Source organism: Macaca fascicularis, chromosome 17, assembly GCF_037993035.2.
Source record: "Macaca fascicularis isolate 582-1 chromosome 17, T2T-MFA8v1.1".
Taxonomy (NCBI): domain Eukaryota; kingdom Metazoa; phylum Chordata; class Mammalia; order Primates; family Cercopithecidae; genus Macaca; species Macaca fascicularis.
The window spans coordinates 30,542,582-30,570,154 of record NC_088391.1 but is presented as its reverse complement, the minus strand read 5'-3'; the positions used below and the strand labels follow the sequence as shown (position 1 = coordinate 30,570,154).

The 27,573-nt window shown below is 34.8% G+C and overlaps 1 protein-coding gene across 12 annotated transcripts in view; it reads left to right on the top strand.

Annotated features, from left to right (window-relative positions):
* INTS6 (integrator complex subunit 6) overlaps positions 1-27,573 on the top strand; it is a 123,255-nt gene that overhangs the window by 49,596 nt on the left and 46,086 nt on the right. For 6 of the 12 annotated variants that reach the window (XR_010582599.2, XR_006693614.3, XR_010582597.2 and 3 more), the window contains 8 exons: positions 9,552-9,735; positions 15,420-15,545; positions 17,323-17,477; positions 21,093-21,245; positions 21,373-21,505; positions 22,728-22,822; positions 25,268-25,378; positions 26,693-26,908. Coding sequence is in view for 7 of the 12 variants with exons in the window: in XM_015438974.4 (XP_015294460.1) it covers positions 9,552-9,735; positions 15,420-15,545; positions 17,323-17,477; positions 21,093-21,245; positions 21,373-21,505; positions 22,728-22,822; positions 25,268-25,378; positions 26,693-26,908 (1,173 nt within the window). In the remaining 5 variants the exon portion in view is untranslated. The remainder of the gene's footprint in view (positions 1-9,551; positions 9,736-15,419; positions 15,546-17,322; positions 17,478-21,092; positions 21,246-21,372; positions 21,506-22,727; positions 22,823-25,267; positions 25,379-26,692; positions 26,909-27,573) is intronic. The other 6 variants (XR_012426975.1, XR_012426976.1, XM_074022064.1 and 3 more) reach the window with 4 other exon arrangements.

Below are 27,573 nucleotides of genomic sequence, written 5' to 3'. Positions count from 1 at the left end.
GTATATCATAACACATAATTGTTTACTTACATGTCTTGAAAGTAGAAAATTACAATGTCTAATGTGTTGCCTTTCATTAAATAACTCCTGAGTTATAGCTTGATTTCTGATCCCCATTCTTACTTTTTTTTAAAAGGCCCCACATGTTAACAATAAAATATATGTATTTATGATGACCTAATTATTTCTTTGATACTGTGCTGAGTTCATTGGTACTAGGTCACTGCAGTAAACTATAAAGAAAAGTTATGATTTGGTATATGAAGTAAAAAAGTACGAGAAATAATATATGGTCAAGTTTTTTATATCTCTTAATAAAGCAAGAATGAATATATGAGGTTATGTTTTCAGTGGAAGTATGTACATATATAAATTCTCAGTATGCATCTTATATATTGAGCTGGATGGAGTGTTTGTTATGGTGCGAGCTTATGGAATATGTTTTTCCACCCCTTGCTCAAGGTGTCAGGTAGGCTTTGCAGCTCGTGTGTTTGTATTCTCTATGTATGGGCACATACAAAGGCCATAGAGATGAACTGGTTACACACACAAGGAAAGAATAAGACTTCCAGCTCTTGGAGATAAGACTGGTTCTGTGACTCAGGACTTACATTAGCATGGAAGCTTGGTATCTATGTGTGTATGTGTATGTGTGTTGGGGTGGAGGGAGCACAGGGTTTTTTTTGTTTTTTGTTTTTTTTTGTTTTTTTGTTTAGTTTTTGCTTGTTTGTTTTGAGATGGAGTCTCCCTATGTCACTCAGGCAGGAGTGCAGTGGTGCTGTCATGACTCACTGCAACCTCAACCTCCTGGGCTCAAGCTGTCCTCCTGCTGCAGCCTCCCAAGTAGCTGGGACTACAGGTGTGCATCACCACACCTGGGTTGTCCGTGTGTTTGTGTGCATGTGTGTGTATTTGTAGAGATTGGGTCTCACTATGTTGCCCAGGCTAGTCTTGAAATCCTGGCCTCATGCAGTCCTCCACGCCTCAGCCTCCCAAAGTGCTAGGATGACAGGTGTGAACCACCATATTTGGCCAGGAGCACAATTTTTATTGGCAGGACACTGAGAGGTGCTTGTGATCTGATTATAACTCCAGCTTTGCATCTCTTTTACTATGACTGTGTGAGTGGAACCTCATTTATTATTTCATATGACAAATGCTGTGGGGGAAACAAAAGTATCAGATCCTTCTTTCCCTTTTCCAAACTGGTGGGATAGGCTGCGAAGTAAATAGGTCATTAAAACTTAAGTTGGAAGCATGATTATGAGAGTACATATCATTTGAATTACTTTGGTAATATAACCAGTTGGCAGAACTTCCAAGTTCAAGAAAGGGGAAATCTTTTTCTTTCCTTTTTTCTTTTTGAGGTGGAGTCTCATTCTGTCCTTCAGGCTGGAGTGCAGTGGTGCGATCTGGGCTCACTGCAACCTCCACCTCCCGGGTTCAAGCGATTCTCCTGCCTCAGCCTCCCGAGTAGCTGGGTCTACAGGCACGTGCCACCACGCCCAGATAATTTTTTGTATTTTTAGTAGAAATGGAGTTTCACCGTGTTAGCCAGGATGGTCTCGATCTGCTGATCTCGTCATCCGTGACCTTGGGCTCCCAAAGTGCTGGGATTACAGGTGTATCCCAGCTAAGGGGAAATCTTGTGCCCAGCTAGGGGAAATCTTGTGCCCAGCTAGGGGAAATCTTGCGTTGGTACAGATTAGTCCTGACTCATGGTGGGCTCAGGTTTGATCCTCATCCAGCCAATTAGGTTGTATGCTAGGAGACATCTGTTTAGATTACTGAATTGAAGATGTTTTAAAAATAAACTTCTTTTATCTTTTTTTACTGTTTGTTGGTTTCTATTTTTTACATTCTACAGTTTAAAAAATAAGTAATAATGTATGAGAATTTTGGTTATCTGAGGTTTTAGAATAGCTTTTCTTACAGTGAGCTAGCTAAAATGTAATCTCAAATCTTGTTTATTGGGCATAATTTATCTACATTAAGTCCTGAAATCGTGCTATGTTTATGGTCAGTGCTCCATGAATAACTAAATAATTAAAATTTAAGTTGCGCTTTAGTCTAATTTTAGCAAAGTCACAAATAATTAGAGTCTGTACCATAATCAAATATAAAACAATCAAAAAGGAAATTGCACTTTTGTAAGTACATAAAATTTGAGCATACCTGGTGATAACTGTCACCTGCCTAATCTGCCATTTGTTTTTCAGACCAATGGAGAAGTAGGTTTTATTCCTTTTCTTTTGGTAAGAAGTTGAGGAAGGACTCAAAGGTGAAGGGGCAGTAAGGCTCTGCAAGGGAAACTAGGAAAAATAGGACAGTCTTCCCAAATTTAAATTGAAGTTGCATTTCCTTTTCTGTTGGCTACCAAGATGTTGACATAAGATATTTGAGTTGGCAATATTACTAAAATTAATCATTTAAAATAACAATATGGAAAACCTCACTTGTATTCAAGCAAAAAATAAACTGAATATAAACAATAATTTTCTCTGCTTATTAGTCCATTAGACTGAAACTTTGCCCAGTATAATTTTATAAGATTCTAATAAAGGCTCACAATATCATGGTTATAGGAAAATTACTATATTATTGAATCACACATGATTTATTCAGTTCTTAAAATTGCAGTCCTCCCTCCCTAGATGTTCTAGAGTTGATGATATAGCATGGGTTACTTGAGTGTGTTCTCCAAACAGATGTCTCCTAACAATCTTATATTACAGTTCATCTCTGAAAAGGGGATAATAATAGTATCTACCCCATTTGCTTGTTGTAAATATTGTATGTAAAGCTCATGGCATGGTGCTTGGCACATAATAAGTGTTCAGAATATGCTAGCTATTGTTTATTGTTATTGCCTGTGTTTTAAGAAATGGAAGGGAAACGCAAGAGGGAGAAAAATACATTGCCACTCCTTTGTATCAAGAGTAACTAGGGAAAAAGCATAGGGCTATGCATTATAAAAATAACCTACAGTGTTTATAAGATGTATTAATTAGGGACTTAAAAATCACTAGATTGATATAGAAATTAATTTAACTTTTTTTTCTAAAAGTTATTTTTATAATTAAGATTTTCTTTTTTCATTGAATATAATTAGTTTTTTTATATTAATAATTCAACATTTGATTTTTTTAAAATGCAGATTGTATTTCCACTCCTGGTTAGGCAATATAATAACAGTGTTTAAGAGCACAGTGTTTAAGAGCCAGACTTACCTGGGTTTGAATTGTCTCCTCACCACTTACGGTGTACCTTCTGACAAGTCCTGAAGCTCTCTGTTTGTCGTTTGTAAATGAGGATTATAATAGTGCCTATCTCATATGTTTGTTTTGTGGGTTAAATGGGTTAATATATATAAAGGGTTTAGAATAACTTGTGGCATCTAATAGTAAACACTATAAAAGTATTATTGTTATTAATAGCTAGGTTTTTTAAAGCATCATTAGTTCAGACACTTCCATTTGAATACTCGTACTAGAGTTTCTTGGGATTAAGTCTCAGAAAACAGCTCTTATGAAACTCTTAATCCCATTCAGTGTTCAGAAATAAAAATCCTATTAAATATCTTGTTAGCTAGTACTGTGATTCTCAGTTTTCTTCTTTCTGTGTGTTGGCTTATCTTTAAATACAGCTCTGAAACAGATTCCTTCAGGAACATGATCCTTCTGTTTAGAACTCTTAAAGTACTGGGTGTATTTTATTATTTATCTTTAAATCCTCAGAGCCTAAACATGCCTGATATTTGGTAGGTACATAAAAAGTGATGAGTGAATGCATGTATAGTTTTCAGGAAGTAGTCTACCTTCTTGCAATGTATTTTAATGGCTGATCAAGAATAACTCTTTGTTACGGATTCTTACAAATGTCTGAGCTTTGGAGTTAGTAATTACTGTATTTAATCTTTCTCTTGTTGGGTTGAGGCATATAGTAAGTTTTCTTGTCTTTGGATTTGTATAAAATAATGACATTATTGTAAAAGAGGTATAGATAACTACTACTGACTTTTGACAATTATCTTCATATTAATATGTTTCAGTACTTTGGATAAGAATAAGGAATATAAAGTTTCTGCCATATTTGCCTTATTCTTTTTTGTTTTGGATTTTTAAAAATTTAATAAATGAAACAGAACATTGCAGATTGATAGTGTGTAGTCTCCCTTGTTCCCCTACTGTCACTTTCCTCCCTCTTTCCCTTCCCGTAATCAACAATTGCAAATTTGATTTATAGTCATTTAGTCCACGTTTTCTTATTTTTACTACACATATGTAAAACTATTCTAAACATTACTTTTAACAATGTGTAGAGATGCTATTCTGTGCACCATTTTGCACTTTTTTTCCTTCCATGTAATACTGTTTTTGACACAGAAATAGACTACCACGTGTACGGTCACCTGATACAAGAAAGAGGTAACATTCTTGTGCAGCATAGAAGGGATGGCTTATATCAATTGGATATCCATTTGGGGAAAAAATGTGTCTTTGCCCCTATTTTGGACCATACTGCAAACTCAATTTCAGATGTATTTCAGGTTTGATTTTAAGTGGGAAAATAATAAGCTTTTAGAAGAAAACATGGGAGAGCGTCTTCATTATCTGTGAGGAGACAAAAGCACTAACTGTGAAAGGAAAAAAATAAGATAAATTCCATTTATCAAAATATACCACTAAAATAATGGAGGAGGTAACAGAATAGAAGATATTTGCAATACTGTAATGTATCCAATAAAGCAGCGGTCCCCAACCTTTTTGGCACCAGGGACTGGTTTCCTGGAAGACAGTTCTTCCATGGACACAGGTGGGTATGGTTTTGGAATGAAACTGTTCCACCTCAGATTATCAGGCTTTAGATTCTCATATAAGGAGCGCACAACCTAGATTCCTTGCATGTGCAGTTCACAATAGGGTTCATGCTCCTATGAGAATCTAATGCCACTGCTGATCTGACAGGAGGTGGAGCTCAGGCGGTAATGCTTGCTTGCCCACTGCTCACCTCCTGCTGTGCGGCCCCATTCCTAACAGGCCACAGACTTGGGGATCCCTGCAATAAAAGATTTCTGGAATAGATTAACAATCCTCCAAATCAATAAGACAAAGCTATACAACCCAATTAAAAATAATAAGCAGAAGACTTTAATAGTCACTTCACAAAAGAGCAAGTGGGAATAACCAATAAGCATATGAAAAGGTATTCCACTTCCATAAACATCAGGAAAATTAAAACCCCACTACACACACACACACACACACACACACACACACACACACACACCCCAAAATGGCTAACATGGAAAAGACAGCTAAAACTAAGTGTTGATGAAGGAGACACAGAGCAACTGGTTCTGTCATACATTGCTAGTAGGAGTATAAATTGGTATAACCACTTTGGAAAACTGGCAGTATTTGATGAAAGTAAACATATTCATATCCAGCAATTCCACAACTAGGTATATACTCAACAGAAATGCATACATATATTTTCCACAAAGACATGTACTGTAATTTCATAGTTATACTATTCATAATATACCCAAACAATTCAAAAGGATAGTTATGGAGTTTGAGACCAGCCTGGTGAGATCCCTTCTCTACAAAATATTAAAAAGTGAGCTGAGTGTGGTGGCACGTGCTGTAGTCCTACCTACTTGGGAGGCTGAGGCAGGAAGATCTCTTGAGTCTAGGAGTTTGAGGGTGCTGTGAACTATGACCATGTGACTGCATTCCAGCCTGGGTGATAGAACAAGAACTTGTCTCTGAAAAATAAAAATAAATATATTATGGCACACAGATAAACAATTTGGCAATAGGAATGAACAATCTACTATTCTGTGTAGCAATATAGGTGATTCTTACCTTTACAATGATGAAAGAAGCCATAAACCAAAGAGACAATACTCCATTTTTATAAAGTTCATAATCAGGCAAAACAACTCAGTTGGAGAGAAGCATAAGTTAGTAAAGTTACCTTTCTTGATACAAATTTTAGTTACACAAAGGCATTCAACTTGTGAAAATTTGTTAAGCTGTGCTTTCTGGATATATGTTCTTATATGTATGTATGCTATATTACCCACAAAACATTGTTTTGAGATCTATCCATGTTGGATGTTAGGAGTTCTAGTGTATTCATTTCACTTGTGTGTGAACAGACTGCAGCTTATTTATTGATTCCCTTATTGGATTTCTAAATTATTTCTAGTTTTCCTCTGTTTCAAATAATGCTGTAGTCAATTGCTTTTTTTTTTTTTTTTTTTAAAAACATCTTATACAAATATATGAGAGTTCTTCTAGGAGGTGGCATTGTTGGGTTTTAGGGTATGCTCATGTTTAGCTATATCAGATACTATCAAATTGTTCTCCAAACAGTAATATAATTATAGGGTCACTAGAAGTGTTGGAGAGTTCCTGTTGTTGTATATTCTTGTCACCACTTGGTATTGTCAAACTTAAAAAGTTTTTTGCTAATCTTATTGGGTGTGAAATGGTATCTCATCAATATTTTAATTCGTGTTATCTGTTAACTAGTGTATTTGATCATCTTTCTACATGTTTATAGGTCATATGGATTTCCTTTTAGGTATCCTTATCTATTGCCCATTTTTTGCTTTTGGGAATTGTCTATTTTTATTGCATATTTTTCTAGGGACTAACTATATTTTTCTTCATTTATGTACAATTTTCCTTGATTCTCAAAGTCCATATATTCAGGAAGACCTCCCCACCCCCTTTGATTTTTAAGACATTACTGGAATTTCACCTGTAAACTTTAAACCTGGAGTAAGTCAATCCTCCTGAGATTTTTCCTTCAGATTTTAATCTTTTTCCTATTTCTGTTTGCCTGCCATTACTCTTTATTCTATTTAATTCATTTAAACTACAGTGGATTTTCCCCCTTTTTTCTTTTTGAGAGGTTGGTGGTGATTTGGGGAGGGAGAAATGAAAAGCAATAGAAAAATAAAAATTTGCCTAAAATTTATAAAATTGATACAGCTATGTATAAAATGCTTAGAATATGCTTGTGATGCTTGCTGGGTTTTTTTTAATATATTTGAAATTCAGTCTAGATTCAGCATTGTACAGCCAAAGGCAATTTATTTCATTTTATATTGTCTGTGTTGCAGATGCTCATCATTACATGATTAGTTTGTGTGTGTGTGTGTGTGTGTGTGTGTGTGTGTGTGTGTGTGTGTGTGGTCCACGCAGTGCCTGTTTTCCCCCAGATTCTCAAGACAGTTCCATGTATCCATTACTCTGCAAAGCAACTGCATTAACAGTTGAAACTTCACCTAGTACCACTGGTGCTTTGACATTTCTGTGATATTAGAGAGAAAATGACCAAGCACTTGGTAGCTGTGTTTCCCAAATACTTTAAAGGTGGTTGGTTGGTCTGGGGTAATAGGAGATGATGTAAATAGTGCTTGCTTATTTGTCTTCTGTCAGGATGTGGTAATAGCAGTAAGGGCCTGGAGTTCCTGAGCTGTTTACAACTGTCACAGAGCCTGTGAGGCTAGGAAACCTTCGAGAATATCCTGGCCCAGATTTCTTCAGCATTCCTTCTCTGTTGCTTCTGCCTTCTGCCTTACGTGCCAGAGAAAGAGCTCATGACTTCTGTCCAGAGTCACAAAATCTTGGCTGATCTTGATGGAGTCTTGCAGCATATTCTCATGGCATGAATCTTTTGAAGAGAGGTGCCAGTATAACATAGCTTCACTAGGAAAACTCTTCCTAGAATAGAATTGGATTTCTTTTTTTAATGGTTTGATGTAAGTCAATGAAGAAACTTGAGTCTATTTTAGTGTAGAATGACTTCAACCCCCATCAAGTTTGGAAGTCTTCTCTATGTGAGATTTAGAAAGGCTGTACACAATACAATTAGGTCTTGCTTGTGAAGAAATTAGTATAAAAAATGACAATTTAGAAGTGATCATTTTAAAGCATGTTCTGTATGAAAATATACTCCAGTATTTGTAGAAAAAAGCCCTAAACTGAGTCTTGACTTTATTTTTAAAAAATCTGTAAGTGGTAAGGATTTTTGTTTTCCTAAGCACCATATACTTAAGTACCATTATCACACTTAAAAGATTATTAGCAATTCCAGTAATGTAATTTTGAAATTTCCTGATTGTCTCAAAAATCTTTGCTTTTGTCTCTTTTATAACAGTTTTAACTCCTCGGATTCCCTTCCCTTGCTTTTTTATGCCACTAATTTATTGGAGAAACCAGGTCATTTGTCCTGTATAATGTCCCACACTCTGGATTTGACTGATTGCTTCCTTGTGCTGGTGTTTAACTTGATCCTATATCCCCACTATTCCCTGCAAACTGGTAGAACTGAAGGCTTGATTCAATTCAGGTTGAATCTTTTCTTTCTTCCTCTTTTTGAGTAAGAATCCTTTATAGTTGATGTTGTGGTACTGCATCATGTCATGAGAAACATAGTGTCTGGTCATCCTCATTGAGTGATACTGAGATGAATATGTGGATTCTGTTTGTACACTGTTACTCTGTTGGTATAGAAGGGCCCATTATAGTCATTTAAAGCTTTGTAAGATGCTTAAGAATCTCAGAAAAGATTCTAACTTAGCAGGTCTAAGGGAAGAAACATCTATTATTAATAAAACATGCAACACATACAAAACCTCCCAAACCTCTCTACATTTACTCAGATATGGTAAGAATCACTACATTTAAAATGTAATTAGAGTGACAAAATTTACTCTTCTACAAATGCTTTAAGATTGTTTATCTTGTATAAAATGAAGCATATTTAAAAATGTTAAGAGCTGTGAAGATGTTTCAGATTGCTGTGGTGTAATAAAAAAGAACTAACTCTGGACACAGGAGGCCAAATCATGTTTTTGAGGTATATTTTTTTTTTTTTACATTTAGAAAATAATAAGACTGGACACAGTGGCTCACGCCTGTAATCCCAGCACTTTGAGAGGCCGAGGTGAGGGTCACCTGAGATCAGGAGTTTGAGACCAGCCTGGCCAACATGGCAAAACCCTGTCTCTACTAAAAATACAAAAACTAGCTGGGCGAGGTGGTGCATACCTGTAATCCCAGCTACTCGGGAGGCTGAGGCAGGAGAATCGCTTGAACCCGGGAGGCAGAGGTTGCAGTGAGCCAAGATCGTGCCTCTGCACTCCAGCCTGGGAAATAGAGTGAGACTCCACCTAATAAAAAAAAGAAAGAAAGAAAAAAAAAAGAAAAAGAAAAGAATAATAACATATCTATCACAGGGTTGTTTTAATGAATAATTGAAATGATTTATTGGGAAGCAATTCAGCACCCAGTAATTAACTGAGTCTAAATCTGAAATTCATTCCAACAATACAGATATTTTTCAGTCTATAGAAAATTAACAGTATCATGTGCTGTTTTAGCTATGTCTGAATAAGCTTTTATATTTGAGCTTGTTTTTCAAGTGATAGGAGAGTTGATGGAGTTTTAACATAAGTGTAGTTAAAGTAGGCTTTTTGAAAAAATAGCCTGTGGAATTCTTATTACTGTTTTTTTCCCCCCTACTTTCAGCTTCATTTACCTCTTAATTCTCCTTTGCCTGGAAGTGAATTGACCAAGGAACCTTTTCGTTGGGATCAGAGACTCTTTGCATTAGTGCTGCGGTTGCCTGGCACCATGTCAGTAGAATCAGAACAGTTGACAGGTGTGCCTTTAGATGACTCTGCAATCACACCAATGTGTGAAGTGACAGGTGGTAAGTTTTTTTGCTGGCAGTAATTCGGTAACTTAAAGCAGATTTTATCTGAATGTTTTAAAAGTGTACAAAAACAAACATCCATGTTTGTTTTTATTTAACAAGTTAATATTAGGAATTAATAGGCATATATGGTTTTAACAGTACATTTATTGATAATGGTCTATGATCTTCATTTTAATAGAATGTGGTTACTATTGCATATGACAAGGAATGGTAATATTTTTTCTACTTGTATAGAAAATGCTAGTATTTGAAGTTGTTAAAGTAATTTTCTTATCTAGAAAGATTGCCAATGATTTAGAAGTACCATAGCATTATTTTTTGCAAAAAATGTTTTGAGAATCATCTCTATATTTGATGGGATATGCTTGGTTAAGTGCAATTTTTCCCAGAGGCAAAGAGATTGATAGATTAAAGGAAACAGATAGTGAGGTCTTATCCAGCTTCTGTTTCACTTATACATCAGATTAGATAGGTACTATGCTAAGTGAACTGCAAGGGAAATTGTGAAATACATATGTAATCAACTCAGAACTCATTTAATGTAGAATTAGCTAACAGGTGGATTAATTTCATATAGGTGTGTATTGCGTGCCTACTGTGTACCAAGTATTGTTCCATGCTTTTGGCTTTCAGTAGTCAGTAAGACAGACATGGCATTTTTGCTTTCATGGAGCATTTCAGTTCTCACCTAAAAATTTTATTAAAGTAATTTTAATATCAAATTCTGTATTTGATATTAAAACGTGCAAGTCTAGCATTCCACTGTTTTACTTACGATTAGGGCCTATGACATAGTCTGCAGACACAGTTGGTGCTCTAATGAGATTCATCATAACCAGCTACATAAGAGAAAATATAAGTTCTAATTAATATTTTAGGTGCATTTTTTCTAAAATTCTATGGGTTTTGGAAATCTGCAAAATTCACAGACAAAAAGGGATTAACCTTACACAGGTGTGTGAAATAGATAAGTTAGAAAACTGTTATTCATGTCATTAAATGCTTTCATTTTATAGAAATGCTTTTTGTGAACTTTTGTAATGCCTTCACAATTTAATTAACAAAGGGCAAAAAAGGCATATATGTAATTTTTTTTAAGGGACAACCTGTCATCTAAATTTGAAAATTACTAACAGTTCTCTTTACATAGATAATATTTTTCGGTGACAGTTGTATTTTTTTCTGTGGCAGGGTGCACATTTATATTCATGAAATTTCAGTTTCCAGCTTTGAACTGGCACCCTTGTTAAAAATTCTGATTTAAAAAAAATTTTTTTTTTTTAACTGGGGATTTTACTTAACAGATTCTGGAAGGCTTGGAGGCTATAACATTCTCACATTGGAAATTCCTTACTGTGAATTACTTAATTTGAACTTAGAATTACGATGAACTTTTGGGACTTAAATATACTATAACTTTGTCACTAGGATCAGGAATATTCACAGTGTGAAGTGAAGTGAGTGGTATAATCAAAGAGTCTGAAAAGAACCATGAGATATCATGTAGCAGTTATATCCTTGCCTTTAGGCAGTAATATATTAAAGCTACTTTGCTTATTCTTTCAAAGGAACATCTCTAGAGGAGAAGTTCCAAAGTCATCCTTGGTGATATCTTTCAATGATGCAGAAATCTTAGACAAGAAATTAGGAAGTCTTCTCTAAATATACATTCTAAATCCTTCCTGATGTGATAGTTTATTTGCCCCTTTTCATGCTCTTACTAGCAATAAGGTAAGCCGCTCAAATGTCACTCACCTTTTCATATCTCTGAATAATGTGTTTTCTTTCTTTTTTAAAGGATGTTCACTAAAGAAAGTTTTGGGGAACACCAGAAAAGTAGAAAGAACAAAAAAGATAATACCCACTGGTATTGCACTATCCAAATATGTAATCACTGCTAACAATTCCTGTGCATTTTTAAAACTTGAGGTTGGCTGGGCGCGGTGGCTCACGCCTGTAACCCCAACACTTTGGGAGGCCAAGGCAGGCGGATTACCTGAGGTCAGGAGTTTGAGACCAGCCTGGCCAACATGGTGAAACCCCATCTCTAATAAAATACAAAAATTAGCTGGGCATGGTGGCACATGCCTGTAATCCCAGCTTTTTGGGCGGCTGAGGCAGGAGAATTGCTTGAGCCCAGGAGGTGGAAGTTGCAGTGAGTCGAGATCGTACCACTGCGCTCCAGCCTGGCTGATAGAGCCAGACTCTGTCTCAAAAAAAAAAAAAAATTTTTTTAAGTAATTGTTCATGTGTGTATTTGTGTACTTTATTTTTCCCATTATAGAGTAATTCATGTTCACTAAGGAAATATTGGAAAAAATTCACCTGTATTGCCAAAATAATAATATATTTCTTTCTATGTATTTTTTTAATTACATAATTATAGTCATTGTAAGCATTTTTATTTTGATACCAGGTAAAGGTAACTCTATACCAAATAACTGTTACTAGGTGTTCGGAGTACAGCAGGAACAATAGAAAGCTTACATCTTTGTACTGAGTGACAGATAATAATCATGTAAAATAAATAAATGATATTTTGTACTAGTATTACCTACTAGTATTGTAGTACATAGTAGGGTGCTACCTACTTTGAAGACAAAATAGAGTAAGGGAATAGAGTCTAACTTGAGGCAGAGAAGGAATATTCTAAGTTTTCTTCTGAGGAGGTAACATTTGAGCAGAGACCTGAATAATGGAGTTAATTACACATATATCTAGGCGAGGGAAATGGCAAGGAAAGGGACATGCTCTCTGTATATTTGGAAGCGACAGGAAGGCTGGCATGGCTGGAGCTTACATAGGGAGGAATAGAATAGTAGCTAGGTTTAGAGAGGTAGGCAGGGGCCAAATATTGAATGGCTCTTTAGGCTACAATAAATGTTTTTTTTATTTTCCAAGTATGATGGGAAGCCTTTTGAAGGCTTTTTATAGGCGGTGACATCTGATTTCTATTTCTAAAATACCACTTCACCTGTTAGATGAGAATACAGAGTGGCAAGAATGAAAGCAGGAAGACTAGTAGTAGTACTTTGTTCTAGCTTTGGAGGTGGTGAGAGGTGGCTTAACGTAAAAGAGAACCAAAGATGAGGACAATAAGGGAAGAAGCAATCAAGGATGGTTCCCAGATGATTCAGTTGTTCTGAACCACTAGAGATGGATGGCTGTGCCAAGGACTGAGATGGTAGACTAGGGAGAAGCAGGTTTGGGGGAGGTGCAAGGACGATAATAAATTTTTAAATGTTTGATAGACATGTTGTTGAATATATCAGGAATTTTTAAAGTATTTTATAAAAATTATTTATAGATATTTCTAGATTAAATACATTTAACTTTCTTAGCCTCTGTAAGGACTATTGACCAACTTAGAAATATTCATTTGCTTCTTCTCTATTTGACAAAGATGCTAATACTACCTTTAGACTCACTATATTTAGTTTGGCTTTTTTGTGGACTCCACATAACCCAAAGTGAGACAGCTTCTTGACTTGAAGGTGTATGCTAATATAACTTTTTTCACAAATAGAAGTAGTGATCCTAGAAACTTTATGCATTAGCGCAAAGTGTTGTATATTCCAAAGAGTAAGTTTTGACATAGACAATAAGTTCGCTTGAGGAATATTACGTAGGATATAGGCTCACTTTGTAAAGAAAGCAAAATTTGCTATTTCTCTTTAACTTTTAAGATAATTGATTTTAATTTGCCAAATGACTCATTTTATTCTTTTTCTCCAATTTTTGTAAAATGTACTGATTAGTAATTTTATTTCATGTTAAGATTGATTTGCTTATGTTTTCTTAATAATTGATGACACAACTTAGGAGAGCAGAGATAATTGTCATAGTTTATATACTTTTGCTTTTTAATGACATCTTAGGAATATGCTTAAATTTCATGAAATAAGATACTCAGCTTTTATGTAAACTTCTAATATTTTGCATGTAAAGATGGTTAACCTTTTTATGGATTGCTTTTTGTATATACTTAAATTGACTTAGAAAAAAGATTTAAATTTACCAATTCTTTCAGATAATGTGACTTCATATAAATGCTCTATTTTAAGTATGATTTCAAATTAACAGAGGATTTCCAAGGGACAAAGGATATCCAGAATAGTTTCTGATACCCTGTAAGGATTTGAATTGTAGCTGTATCACTATGCTAACTTGGAAAAGTTAGTTAACCTCTCTGTGCTTTAGTTTTCTCATTTGTAAAATGGGGAAAATAACCCATACAATTGTTGCTAGGATTAAAGAAATTAATATCATAAAATGATTGGAACAGTGCCAGGCAAATAGATACTCAGTAATTGGTAGATATTTGTTAAGGTTACAGTCATCATTATTTTATACAGTTGTTATATGATACTTATTTTTTCTAAGTAAAGCTGACTTTGAGGATTTGAATCACCATTGTCTATAATGTTCTCTTTTCTGAGTAGCCTTTAACAAATCACCTTAAATATAAGTTGATATGAGTAATTTGATGTGTCAAATGTAATGATGTAGCTTGTGTTCTGAAATAATTGGTTGAATGTGTAAAAGAGTAGGGCTTCATATTGAGCTTATTATAAATAATACTGCAAAATATTTGGCCAAAGATTGAGTTTTAGCTGTCAAGGTTTTTAGGTTTTTAGTATTGGTCTGAATCAGAACTGTATAATAGAAATCTGATTCAAGTTTCATATGTAATTAAAAATTTCATAGTAGCCACTTTAAAAATTAAAAATAGATGAAATTAATTGTAATAATATATTTTACTTAAATCAATATATCCATAATATTACTTCAGTATGAGATTGATATTTTAAAATTACTGAGATTTTTTTTATACTAAGTCAACAAAATCAGGTGTATATTTTATACTTACTATACATTTCAATTCAGACTAGCTATATTTCAAGTTCTCAATAGCTACATGTGTCTAGTATATAAAGTATTATATAGCTAAGGTCTAGATATTTTTGTTGAAAATTCCTCTTTAAAAAATCTTTTCACTCGTATCTTTTAAAAAAATCACTAGTATTTAATGCTTCTGAACCAAAAGTAGTATAGGTTAAAATGTGCAAAAAGGGAATTCACGTAAGATAGGTAATTCCCAAGTATGTAAGCTAAGTGAAATTCAGAAAAGCACACGCTACCATCTGTATATTAAAACGCAAATATTTAAAATACTTAAAAACTGCCAATGAACTAGTTAAGTAGTTATTACATATCTACTATGTGCACAGTAAATCTTAGTGATAATACTTTTGTTAAGCAGGAATAAGATTTTGGGGAGACAGTTACTAGATGTGTGTGTGTATATGTGTTAAAGATAAATTATATTGCATAATAATTGGAGATAGTGTGTTTTTTGTATATGTTTTTAAAAACATAAAATATGTGACTTGTTTTCATTGTGTGTTGTTCAGACCAAGAATTCTATGTTCCAAATACCTATAATTAGAAGAAAATACATACTCTCACAAAATGGGATTGTTGGTTGGTTGGAAATAAGGATTTTTTGTGCACTTTCATAAGATAATGAAATTAGTCAACTTCTACCATTGAACTTTTGTTAATTAGTACTGTCAGAAACCCCACAGTTGTTTTTTTCTTGCTAAAGATAGGAATTCTTGCAACTAACTAGTTTACTATATTCTTCTTCTTTTTTTTTTTTTTCTTTTAAATCTCAGGCCGTTCATATTCTGTGTGTTCTCCAAGAATGCTTAATCAGTGTCTGGAGTCCTTGGTGCAGAAAGTACAAAGTGGGGTGGTAATAAACTTTGAAAAAGCAGGACCAGATCCTTCCCCCGTAGAAGGTATTATTGCACTTTTGTTTTAGACATTCAAAACTTGCTTTATTGTTTATTCAACTAGAACTGAAAACTTACTGTGATTTGGCCTTAAGATTGGCAAGACTAAATTATTAAGACAGGCTGTTGGTAAAGAGGGAAGATTAAATAGGAAAGTCAAGGTAAACTAACGGTGGTCTATTAGCATCACCTTTTTGTATTAATGATTGTTTATTGCCTGACATTTTGATGAGTCAAAAGCCTTTTAAAGTATTTATAGATAAGCAAATGTATAATTTCTTTGTAGTATTATACAATTGCCTGTCAACATATATATGCTTCTCCTATGCTGTTTAATTCCCAAAGTGTTCAATCCTAGATGTTTAACTCCTTAGCTACTTTTGGACCAAGGATCAAACTGATTGAAACTAAATGGTGTATGTGGGTCAAAAATGAGGAACCAGGCTTTATTAAGCTTGATTCTTCTAACTCTAGCTGAGTCCCACATGGCTTTTTCTTAGCTTCTGTATCATGAACTATTTCCAATAGCCAGTGGATATAAGGAGTTATAGTACAACCAATGGATGGTTTATAGCTGAGACCCTCTGCATTGTATGTTACCTATTTCAAGATTTAGAGAGTCATGGCTGGGCGTGGTGGCTCACACCTCTAATCCCAGCACTTTGGGAGGCCAAGGCGGGTGGATCACCTGAGGTTTGGAGTTTGAGACCAGCCTGACCAACATGGAGACACCCCGTGTCTACTAAAAATACAAAATTAACCAGGCGAGGCGTGGTAGCGCATGCCTGTAATCCCAGCTATTTGGGAGGCTGAGGCAGGAGAATTGCTTGAACTTGGGAGCAGAGGCCGGGAGGCTGAGGTTGCAGTGAGCGAAGATGGCGCCATTGCACTCCAGCCTGGGCAATAAGAGCGAAACTCTGTCTCAAAACGCACACGCGCACACACACACACACACACACAAAGATTTAGAGAGTCATTTAATGATAATTGGCAGAGGTGGTCCACTAAAGTAGGTACCTGGGAAAAGAGAAAGATCATAGAGATGAATGAAAGAATGGGGGCACTGAGAGAGTACTGTAGGGAAGGAAAGGGTGATAACAATAAGTTGTGTCATGTCTTCTTTAGCAAAACCAGACTTAAAAAAAAATTTAATTGAATTGTTACAATGTATTTATTTTTAAATTATTTTAATGCTTTGTTTAGAGTTTGGTACTAGTAAATGTTCACTAAATTGTTGAAGATAGTTGGTGTTTTGCTGAAGTTATTTTAGATTAAAGGTAGGTGCTTTCGTCTAGATTTGCTTATTAAGTTTTTTTTAGGCTTCAGTTAAAATGATTTCTAAAAAATAGTCAATTTGCAATACTTATTTATTCTAGTATTTATTGTGCGCCTGGCACTGTTTTTGACATTTGGGATATGATGATAAAGGTGGCAAATTGGGTGCTTGCTCTTATCATCTGATGAAGAAAACATGTCATTCATCAAACAGATATTCACTGTAAAGCATGTTTTATGTGTTCCAGTTGGGAAAGCAAAGGATGCTGCGGACCTCCTTTGAACTGGCGAACTCATAGTTGGAATTTGTACTTATTGTCTAATGAATTACAATCTAGTCTAAATATTAAGCGGACATAGCGTTCTGCCATTTAAGAAAAATAGGAAAACCTAGAAAAGAACAAATATTAGGAATTTTTTATTAAGTAATAATGGATATAATTTAACTTTTTATGCTTATCCCCCACTTATGATACATGCTTTCTTTGTCTTAATTTCTTTGCTGTAGATGGGCAGCCAGATATATCAAGGCCTTTTGGATCTCAGCCTTGGCATAGCTGTCACAAACTCATATATGTCAGACCAAATCCTAAAACTGGGGTTCCTATAGGTCATTGGCCTGTTCCAGAGTCTTTTTGGCCAGATCAAAATTCGCCAACACTAGTAAGTACCAGAGAGACTGTAACTATGTAACAGTAACCATTCAGCTGCCTTTCCTATTAGTTTTAAATTCTGTTGTGAAAGCTGTGATTAATTTATGGGGATTAGACAGATGTTCAAAGTGCTATGATACCCTGTTACTTGCTTTAGTGTGCTGTATTGTTTATTATGAAGTAATAGAAAAAAGAAAGGCATCTCCTTCCTTTAGAATCTAATACTATGCTCACGTTTTTTATTCTTGGCTTCTGGGTACAAAATTTCCTCTTTGAACTCTAAATGAGGATTTGTCTCTGGGACACAATTTAGGATTTAAATGAAAGTTTAGAAAATAATTTTAATAGTTTGCCTGCAATTTTTTAGGACTTAGTCTTAAATTCATATTGATGTGTATGGTTTTAGTTATATACAGTGTTGCAGATTGGAGGTTTAAGCTAGAACAGATTTTCTGATTTTGTTTACCTGAATTATTTTTAGGAACAATGAAGTTTGCTCAGTGATCATGGTGAATTATCAGTATTCATTATATAATTCTTAAAATAACAGGGTACATTTATACAGATTAATATCCATTTAGTTGTGTTAGTGTACTCTTTTCTTTCCATATTTTTTTTCCCAAGTATCTGAGGGCATTAAGGGATATTTTACGGGAGAGCATGGCAGTGGTTCTCCTTGATTTTACCCTTAGAAAATAAGAATTGTATTTCAGAGATCATTAAGCAGTCTTTAGTAATGTTTCATACAACAAAACCTTTTTGAAACCTTTTGCACTTCAAACCTGTATCAGCTCTTCAGGATAATTTTTATTTTGAATTTATAAAGTGATATTTCCTTTATTCATTAGGGATTTAATAAAGTAGTGCATGAAGTTAAGGTTTTCTAAATTTCATTGAAGTATCTTCTTCATACCTTTTTTCTGATAGAACCATCATAGTTTTTTAGTCTGGCTTTATGGAGAAACTTTCAATTTCTTTGGTCATTTTACTTTCTCTTCTGGAGGTCTTTCAACTCTTACAGAACAGATACCTTATTTGTATGAAATACTGTCATGTTGGTTATTTATTCTATTGTATTTATTTAACACGTACAGGAGAACATACAGTACCTGAGTCGTAATGGAAAGAAATCCAAAACCAGTATCACAACCCTTATCTATTAATGCTGCTCTAGCAGTCTATCACACATTCTTACAAGCCATAGAGGGTGGGTAGGACTTCAATTGGAGAAGGAAGTAGTATGAGAAAAAAATATGGAAGTGAAAAAGAACAAGGTATGTTTAGAGGAGTAACAAGTAGCTGAGTATGGGTGGATCATAACATGTATATAGGACATTGAGAGTACTATTAAACTAACCAAATTTTTTATGACTTTAAATGCAGGGTTAAGGAATATTAGCTTTTTAACAGTGGAATTCAAAGAACAGTTGAAGATGTTTTTAACAGACATCTTTAGAAAAATTGATTTGGTAGTGGTTATATGCAGAAAAATTAGAAGGGGGAGATGAGCTGAAAGGCAGGTAGGTTACCTAGAGGGCTATTGATATGGTTCATGTAAGAGATTTTAAGTGGTTGAATTATGATGATGGAAGACAGAATAATAAATAATATTGGAAAGAACTGGCAAACTTTAGTAACTGAAGGATATTAGGGGAAGTGAAATTTTCATAAATTGTAATATTGAAGAAATATTGCTAATGAAGTTAAATGTAAGTTACAAGATGTGAATTTGAATCACAGCACTACTAGTTACTAACTAGTGCCTTTGGTTATCTTTTGTAAGCTTCAATTTCCCATCTGTTAAGTGGCTTATAGCTCCATCTTACTGGGTTGTTTTGGGGATTAAACAAAATCATATATGCAAAATTTTATTTGCCAAGTTCTAGAGGATCTTTCCCTCCACTTTCCATCTTGGATCTCAGTACTTTTATTCACAGAATAAGTGTGTTTCGTGGACTGATTGAATAAACTGTGTATCAGGTGCATGCTAGGCACAGGAGCACAAGATGAGTAAAACATAATGCTTCCCCTCTTGAACATTATGCGTCTATGGGCAGGTCAGACATGTACACATCATAGAATACAGTGTGCCAACTGTCATAGAGGGGTGGGGCGGAGCCAGAGGAGGTAGGCCTGACAGCCTGGTGTGTTTTTGGAGTACAGAGTGGGAAGGGGTATGAGGGAAGAAGTCTTTTAGAGGTTGTTACATGCCAACTCATTCTTCTAAACTTTGTTTGCAATACACAAAGGAGAAAATAAGTACTTGGCATGGCAGAAGCGTGGAGTCTGTATGGCGTGGTGTGGGAAGGCAGGGACCAGATCATTGAAGATCTTTGTATGTGATATTGAGAGTCTAGACACTATTTTTAGGTGTTTGGCTGTTACTTTTACTGAATAATTTTAGATAGGGAAGTTATATGATCCTATTTATATTTCACTGCCATAGGATTGATCAGAGGGGGGCTGATTAGAGACTAAACAAAGCAAAAGGCAGTTGTACTAGTCTAATCTGAGAAATGATGAAGGCCCAAATTAAAGTGGTAAGAAATAGAAGATACATTTCTCGAGAGATGAGAGTTTAGTATTAACAGAAGGCAGCAACTAGGACTAACTACCTACCATGTTTATGTGTTCTGGTAAGTGCCTTAGAATTTGTGTTATCGGTTTATCCAGGTCTTTGTGACAGTTAAATATGGAGGATGATGGGAAGATATCAAGAATAATGACTAGGTTTTTAGAACAGGTTTTGTAGCTTGGGGGAGAAATAACAAATTGTACATATTGTGTCTGAGGGACCTGTGGAAGATTCAGGTTATGTCCAGTAGATAGTTAGATACAGCAGAGAAATGAGAGCCATCTGACCCCAACACAGTAGATTTGTGAACCACCAGGGTATAAGCAGTAACTGAGCCAGTAGCTATGAAATTTGAAATTACTTCCTCATAGCTCATTTTGTTCACAAAATCTCACAATTGGTGAGATTTTTAGAAAGAGGACTATTAAGAGGTAGATGGGAGGTAACGTGCCTTTTTTAAAAAAGTATTTCTTTTTTATACCTCTAGAACAGGGTGTATATCCTATAGAGTTTACCAAAATAATTGCTGGAATAGGGAAGGAAGCATTAGAAGTTCTATTTATGGTTGTTTTTCTCCTATTTTAATACCATTTTGGCATATATTTTTTTATGCACATCTACATTTATAATTTATATAATTAGAAATATATAATGTATATTCAAAAACCGATCAATATCTATGATTACGTTGGAAGTCACTACTCTCTATAAGTAAATTGCTACAAATGAAGACTTGTGACAGTTTCCATATACATTTCTCATTTTTTTGATGTAAAAATTAATGAATACTCAATTACTAAATTTTGCATAAGACCTAAAACTATTTTCATTTCTACAGATTTTCAAGTGTTTGTCTTTTTCTTTTGAATATTAGCAATAACTTTAGCATTACATTTTCAAGTGTTTTCTTTCAGCTTAATGTTGCTTTTAACAGTAAATCAAACTCTTATTAGCAAGATGGAGGAACTGAGTAAATTTTGATAATGAGGGATACTTAGTTTTGTTTCTGGAATTTCATGTAAATAGTAATTACAAGACTTTCCCCTTTAGCCACCTCGTACATCTCATCCTGTAGTGAAGTTTTCCTGTACAGACTGTGAACCAATGGTTATTGATAAACTTCCTTTTGACAAATATGAGTTGGAACCTTCACCACTGACTCAATTTATCCTGGAAAGGAAATCTCCTCAAACTTGTTGGCAGGTGAGCTGAACAACTTACAGTGACCCCAAAATTTAAATGAGGTGTTTCTTAAAAAGCTGAATTGAATCAGTAGTTTATATAACATTCTTTAAAGGTTATTAAAGTTTTAATTGCTCCTTTCTAACAGGTGTACGTGAGCAATAGTGCAAAATATAGTGAACTTGGTCATCCTTTTGGTTACTTGAAAGCCAGTACAGCACTGAACTGTGTCAACTTATTTGTGATGCCTTACAATTATCCAGTCCTTCTTCCCCTCTTAGGTAAGTCATTCTTGTCACATTCTCCTTGGCTTAGCATGTAAAGGTTCTCCTAAAGAGCATTTCCTTATAGATTTTCTTGTCTTTTGGAAATCAATGAAAATATTTCGAATATTCTAAAATATTGAACATCTTGAAGAAAAGATAACAACCTGTTTGTGTTTATAGTAAATTAAAAGATGATACTGTAACACTTTTTAGTCTGCAATTTAATGAAGGTTTTTTTTTGTTTTTTTTTTTGTTTGTTTGTTTTTTTTTAGCTTTTTGGGGATAGAGTCTTGCTCTGTCGCCCAGGCTGGAGTGCAGTGGCGTATTCTTGGCTCGCTGCAACCTCCGTCTCCCAGGTTCAAGCGATTCTCCTGCCTCTGCCTCCCTCCCAAGTAGCTGGGACTATAGGCATATACCACCATGCCCAGCTAAGTTTTTTATTTTTAGTAGAGGCAGGGTTTCACCATGTTGACCAGGCTGGTCTTGAACTCCTGACCTCAGGTGATCTGCCCGCCTTGGCCTCCCAAAGTTCTGGGATTACAGGCATGGGCCACTGTGCCCAGCCAAAGGTATTACATTTTAAATTTTTTAATTAAATATTCTAACTTTTCTGCAGGTTAGATTTCTAACAGAATTGGTAATGTAGGCTTTCCGTTTGAAATGAGACATTTTGTAGAAGCATAGTATAGTTAACAAGATCTGAGTGCATTTTCTAAGAATTTATCTATACTTTAATTTTCATTTGGCAAATATTTTTTAAATAAAGGAGTTTGTTCCAAAATAATATGATAAAAGCCTAAAGTTAGTTTCTAGGTACCATCTAGCTATCACTTTTGAGAAATGCTGTTGGAGAAAACTTACGCTCCATGAAATCACTTTAAATTTAAAAGTTATAGCCAAAATATTAGTAGATATATTTTATAGAAAACATTATGCATGCTTTGTTTCTGTCTTCAAATCTGCTTTGTGTCTAGGTCTAGGGAGAGCATAGATTTTCCTTGTGTATTTTCTGTTTCTAACTTAATTCCTACATGTACTTTTAGACCATAATTGACATCTTTTCATTTTATAGAAAATGACAAAACCATAAATCTTACTGCCTTTCATGTTAAAAAAAAGTCTGATGTTACTCTCTCAAAAATAACAAGGCAGACTTTAAAAAGGAAGCGTCTTTGACTTGACTTCTATGTGTGAAAATAATGAGTAGTGATAGTTTGTTCACATTATACATTTCTAGATGACTTGTTTAAAGTGCATAAAGCAAAACCAACATTGAAGTGGAGACAGTCATTTGAAAGTTATTTGAAGACAATGCCTCCCTACTATCTCGGGGTAAGAATATTATTTAAAAGAACTTGTTGGCCGGGCGCAGTGGCTCACGCCTGTAATCCCAGCACTTTGGGAGGCCGAGGCGGGCGGATCTTGAGGTCAGGAGATCAAGACCAGCCTGGCTGACATGGTGAAACCCGTCTCTACTAAAAATACAAAAATTAGCTGGGCGTGGTGGCGGGCGCCTGTAATCCCAGCTACTCGGGAGGCTGAGGCAGGAGAATCGCTCGAAACCGGAAGGCAGAGGTTGCAATGAGCCAAGATTGTGCCACTGCACTCCAGCCTGGGCAACAAGAGCGAAACTCCATCTCCAAAAAAAAAAAAAAAAAGAAGAACTTGTTAATTATATTATGCTTATGGTTTATTGTGGGTATTGTAAACTTTTATTTATTGCTTTTGTAGATTAAATGACATGAAAATTGAGTATACAAATGACCACTATAGATGTAAAGGTAAAGAGAGGTTTCAGTGATTTGCAGAGTAGTGATGATGATCATGATCACGAGAACATTTATGTACTGCTTACTCAGACCAGGTACTGTCCTAAGCAACATCAGTAATTTATACAGTTACCCTATGAGGTAGAAATGATTATTGGTTCTGTTACACAGATGAGGAAACTAAAGCATTAAAAATTAAATAATTTGCACAAGGCTACATAGCTAACATGTGAGGGGATGAGGGGCCTGAAATTCAGTCTGGCTTAGATTTAGGCTTTTAACCTCGAGTGTTGTACTACCTTTTTAAATTATAGTTTTATGATTATAGTTGTCTCTCAGTATCTGTGAAGGATTGGCTCCAGGATCACCTATGGACACCAAAAGTCACAGATGCTCAAGTCCCTCATATAAAATGGCGTAGTATTTGCATATAACCTACACACATTCTTTTGTATACTTTAAACCATTTCTAGGTTACTTAATATGTATGTACTTATTATACTATATTGATTAAGGAATAATGTCAAGGAAAAAAGAGTCTGTATATGTTCAGTACAGATGCAACGTTCCATTTTTTTTTTTCCTAACGTTTTCAGTCTGTGGTTGGTTGAATTCACAGAATACGGAATCCACAGATATGTAGGGCCTACTATATTTCTTTTTAAGGGTGCACAATAGTTTTTGTTGTATTATTTCCCAAATCTCTAGAAACACCTTGTAAGGTGGATAAGTGTATATTCTCATAGAACCATATGCTTTAGAGGAGTTCATTACTTCAAAACTAGTGTATCATAGTAGGTAAAACCAATAACATGCATTTTATTAAATACATGATTTAGTTTGTGAAAGGTAACCTTTTAACAAAAGTACTTAAAATCACTTATGTATTACTTCTGTTTTTGATGCAGGAATATTATAGCATTTGGCTATAAATAATCTTTCTAAATCATCCCTAATATAATTAGGAGATTAATTTCTTGAGCTTTGAAAATCATGACATTTTATAGTTCTAAGAGATAAGTTGTATTGAATGTGTCTAGCACACAGTGCCTGGCAAGTAGAAGGGCAAAAAAGAACAAACACTTTGAATAGGAACTGTTACATATGTTGACTCATTTATGTTTCGTAGCAACCCTGAGGATTTAGCCATGCCAGATAGGTGTTAAATATCAGGGCTGGGATTTGATTTCAGTTTGACACCAGTGCTTATACACTCTAATGTGTCAATGGTTATCATCCTTTTTCTGGCTCTATCCCATTCACATATGCTAGACACTCTTGGTAGTGATATTTTTTGTCATACAGAGTAGTTCTCAGTCTCTCCTTAAAATTGAAAGGTAACTTTCAGTTACCACATCCATAATAAATATTAGATTGTTTTTTCCTCCTGCTTATGTTTCCTTCAGAGCTTGTTTTTTTCAGCTCAGCATATTATAATAATAGTAATGATTAATACTTTGTACCCAATGGTTTTATAAAATGCTTTATGTGTATTAACTCATTTAATCCCATGACAACCCTGTAAGGGGTAGGTATTGTTATTATCCTCATTTTACAAATGAGAAACTAAGCCACAGAGAGCTTATTTATAATCTGATCTAGAATCATGTAACTAGTGAGTGGTTGAGCAGCTAATTACTCAAAGTGGAAATCTTGCATTTTCCTTGAGTGTTTTTCACTTACTACCCAGAGCTACCTCTATAATGTGTCTTCTGTCCATTTCTTCCAGTATCTCCTAGTATCTCCCAGTGGTACCAAGGAAGTCCAGTATTTTATCCTTCTTGTCTTGGGGAGTTGTTATGGCCTCTAAATCCTTTTTAACTACTTCAGATGGCCTTTCATCCCACTGACAAACATTTTACTGAAACATAAATATGATTGTGTTACTTCCTTATTGAGGAGAAGAAGGGGAAATAATTTTTTGGAGAAAATTTTAAGACAGACTATACATGGAACCATAAGTTTTTAATAAGCTTAATATTGAATGATGTTTTCTTTTTTCCTATAGCCCTTGAAGAAAGCTGTTAGGATGATGGGAGCACCTAACCTAATAGCAGACAGTATGGAATATGGACTTAGTTACAGTGTCATTTCATACCTCAAAAAACTGAGTCAACAGGTAATATCAAGAAATAGAGTGAGCCGTTAAGTATTTTGAATGGTTTGGGCTAAGATAGTTAAACAGGTTAAAGCTGGTTCTTGATGGTTCTAATGGAATTCCATTATATTAATATATTACATTTTAGAGCCATATATTACATAATTCTGTCTCACGCCCATGGTGTGCCATGGTTTGAAATGTTAATTTGAAAATTGTATAATAGGCTGGGCACGGTGACTTGCGCCTGTAATCCCAGCACTTTGGGAGGCCAGGGCAGGCGGATCATGAGGTCAGAAGATCGAGACCATCCTGGCTAACACGGTGAAACCTCCGTCTCTACTAAAAATCCAAAAAATTAGCCGGACGTGGTGACGGGCGCCTATAGTCCCAGCTACTCAGGAGGCTGAGGCAGGAGAATGGCGTGAACCCAGGAGGTGGAGCTTGCAGTGAGCCAAGATTGTGCCACTGCACTCCAGCCTGGGTGACAGAGCGAGACTCTATCTCAAAAAAAAAAAAAGAAAAAAGAAAATTGTATAATAATTCCTAATTTATGAAAATGGCTTCGTGAGTGTGGTCCTAGACTTCCTATATGTGAACATTATTTATCTTTTGAGAAATTTAGATTAGAAAGTCATTTTTCCTTAAAAAAGAAAAAAAAAACTTCTTTATGTTTTGAAACCTGTAGATTTTTCTTTCAGAATGGGAGTTTCTTTGAAATGTTTGTAGAAAACACTGAAGTTTGTCATTCTGGCCAAAAATCACATTAATAAATACTATAGTAGTCAAGCAGTATATAGTTTAACTGACTGAAATTGTTAATGTCCTATGAAATACTTTATTTTTCCAGTACTTCTGACTCACTACCTTAACTACAAATCAAAAAGCAGTTTGGGAGGAGTCAAAACATTGCTTCTTGCTTTCCAGGGAAGAACTGCATAATTATTTGCCATATTGATGTGCTAATAAAAATGTCTTATGTAACGATGATTTTTAAAAAATAATTTTCTATCACTCCTGAATTGGAAATACACATTTCATTTAGTGTGCATTTACATTTCATGGTTTAAGTATAATGGGTATTAATAAATAAAACAATAAGTTGAAAGTGTGTTTGTCCTGTTCCAAAAGTTTAGAGTTGTAATGATTTAAAATCATAAGATGTTGTTGTTTACTATGTTTAATTTACCCAATACTTGACATAAACTATGCTACTTGAGTTTTTAACTTCTTATATACTTAAAAAATATATATTTAATTTATAGAAGATCATAACCATTAGTATCTGATTTATTAATTTAGATTTTATCAAGATAATTCTTATTTTTACTTTAGGCCAAAATAGAATCTGATCGAGTCATTGGATCTGTAGGCAAAAAAGTAGTACAGGAAACTGGAATAAAAGTCCGGAGCCGATCACATGGTTTATCAATGGCGTATAGGAAAGATTTTCAACAACTCCTCCAGGGAATTTCAGAGGATGTCCCTCACAGACTGCTAGACCTTAATATGAAGGAATACACTGGATTCCAAGTTGCTTTGCTGAATAAGGTAATAATCATATGAATTTAGTACTACTGTAGTTCTGTTCTGTTCTGTTACTGGATAAATCACATTTTCTGCTAATTCTGACATTCATTTTATCCAGACTTTAAAGAGTACTTCTGTACCCTTGCAGAATAATGATTATACTGTCACTGCTAGAATTAAAACAGTGTACATGGTGTGTGAATGAATGGATAGATTGATGAAGAGTAAACCAGCTTGTTTATTTTATAGATGAGAAAACAGAGATTTAGAAATTGCTTTAAGTTGCAATAGTGGATGGTAGAATTCACTATAGTTTTGTACTTAAACTGATGACCCTATTAGGCCCACAGCATGGTCCAAAAATGCTTTGTGAGTACTCATGGTTACAGATATCTTTATCCCAGCAGCCTTTTTGTAGAAATGGGCAAGCTGGTTCTAAAATTTATATGGAAATGTAAAGGTCCTAGAATAGCTAAAACAATTTTAGAAGAATAAAGTTGGAAGACTTATATCATCTGATTTTAAAACTTACTGTAAAACTTACTACAGTGATCCATGCAGTGTGGTGCTATCATAAGGATAAACATAGAAATTAGTGGAACAGAATTGAGTCTAGATGTAGGCCCTCACACACACAGTAAATTCTTAACAAAGATAGAAAAATAAGTTAGTGGATAAGAAGACAG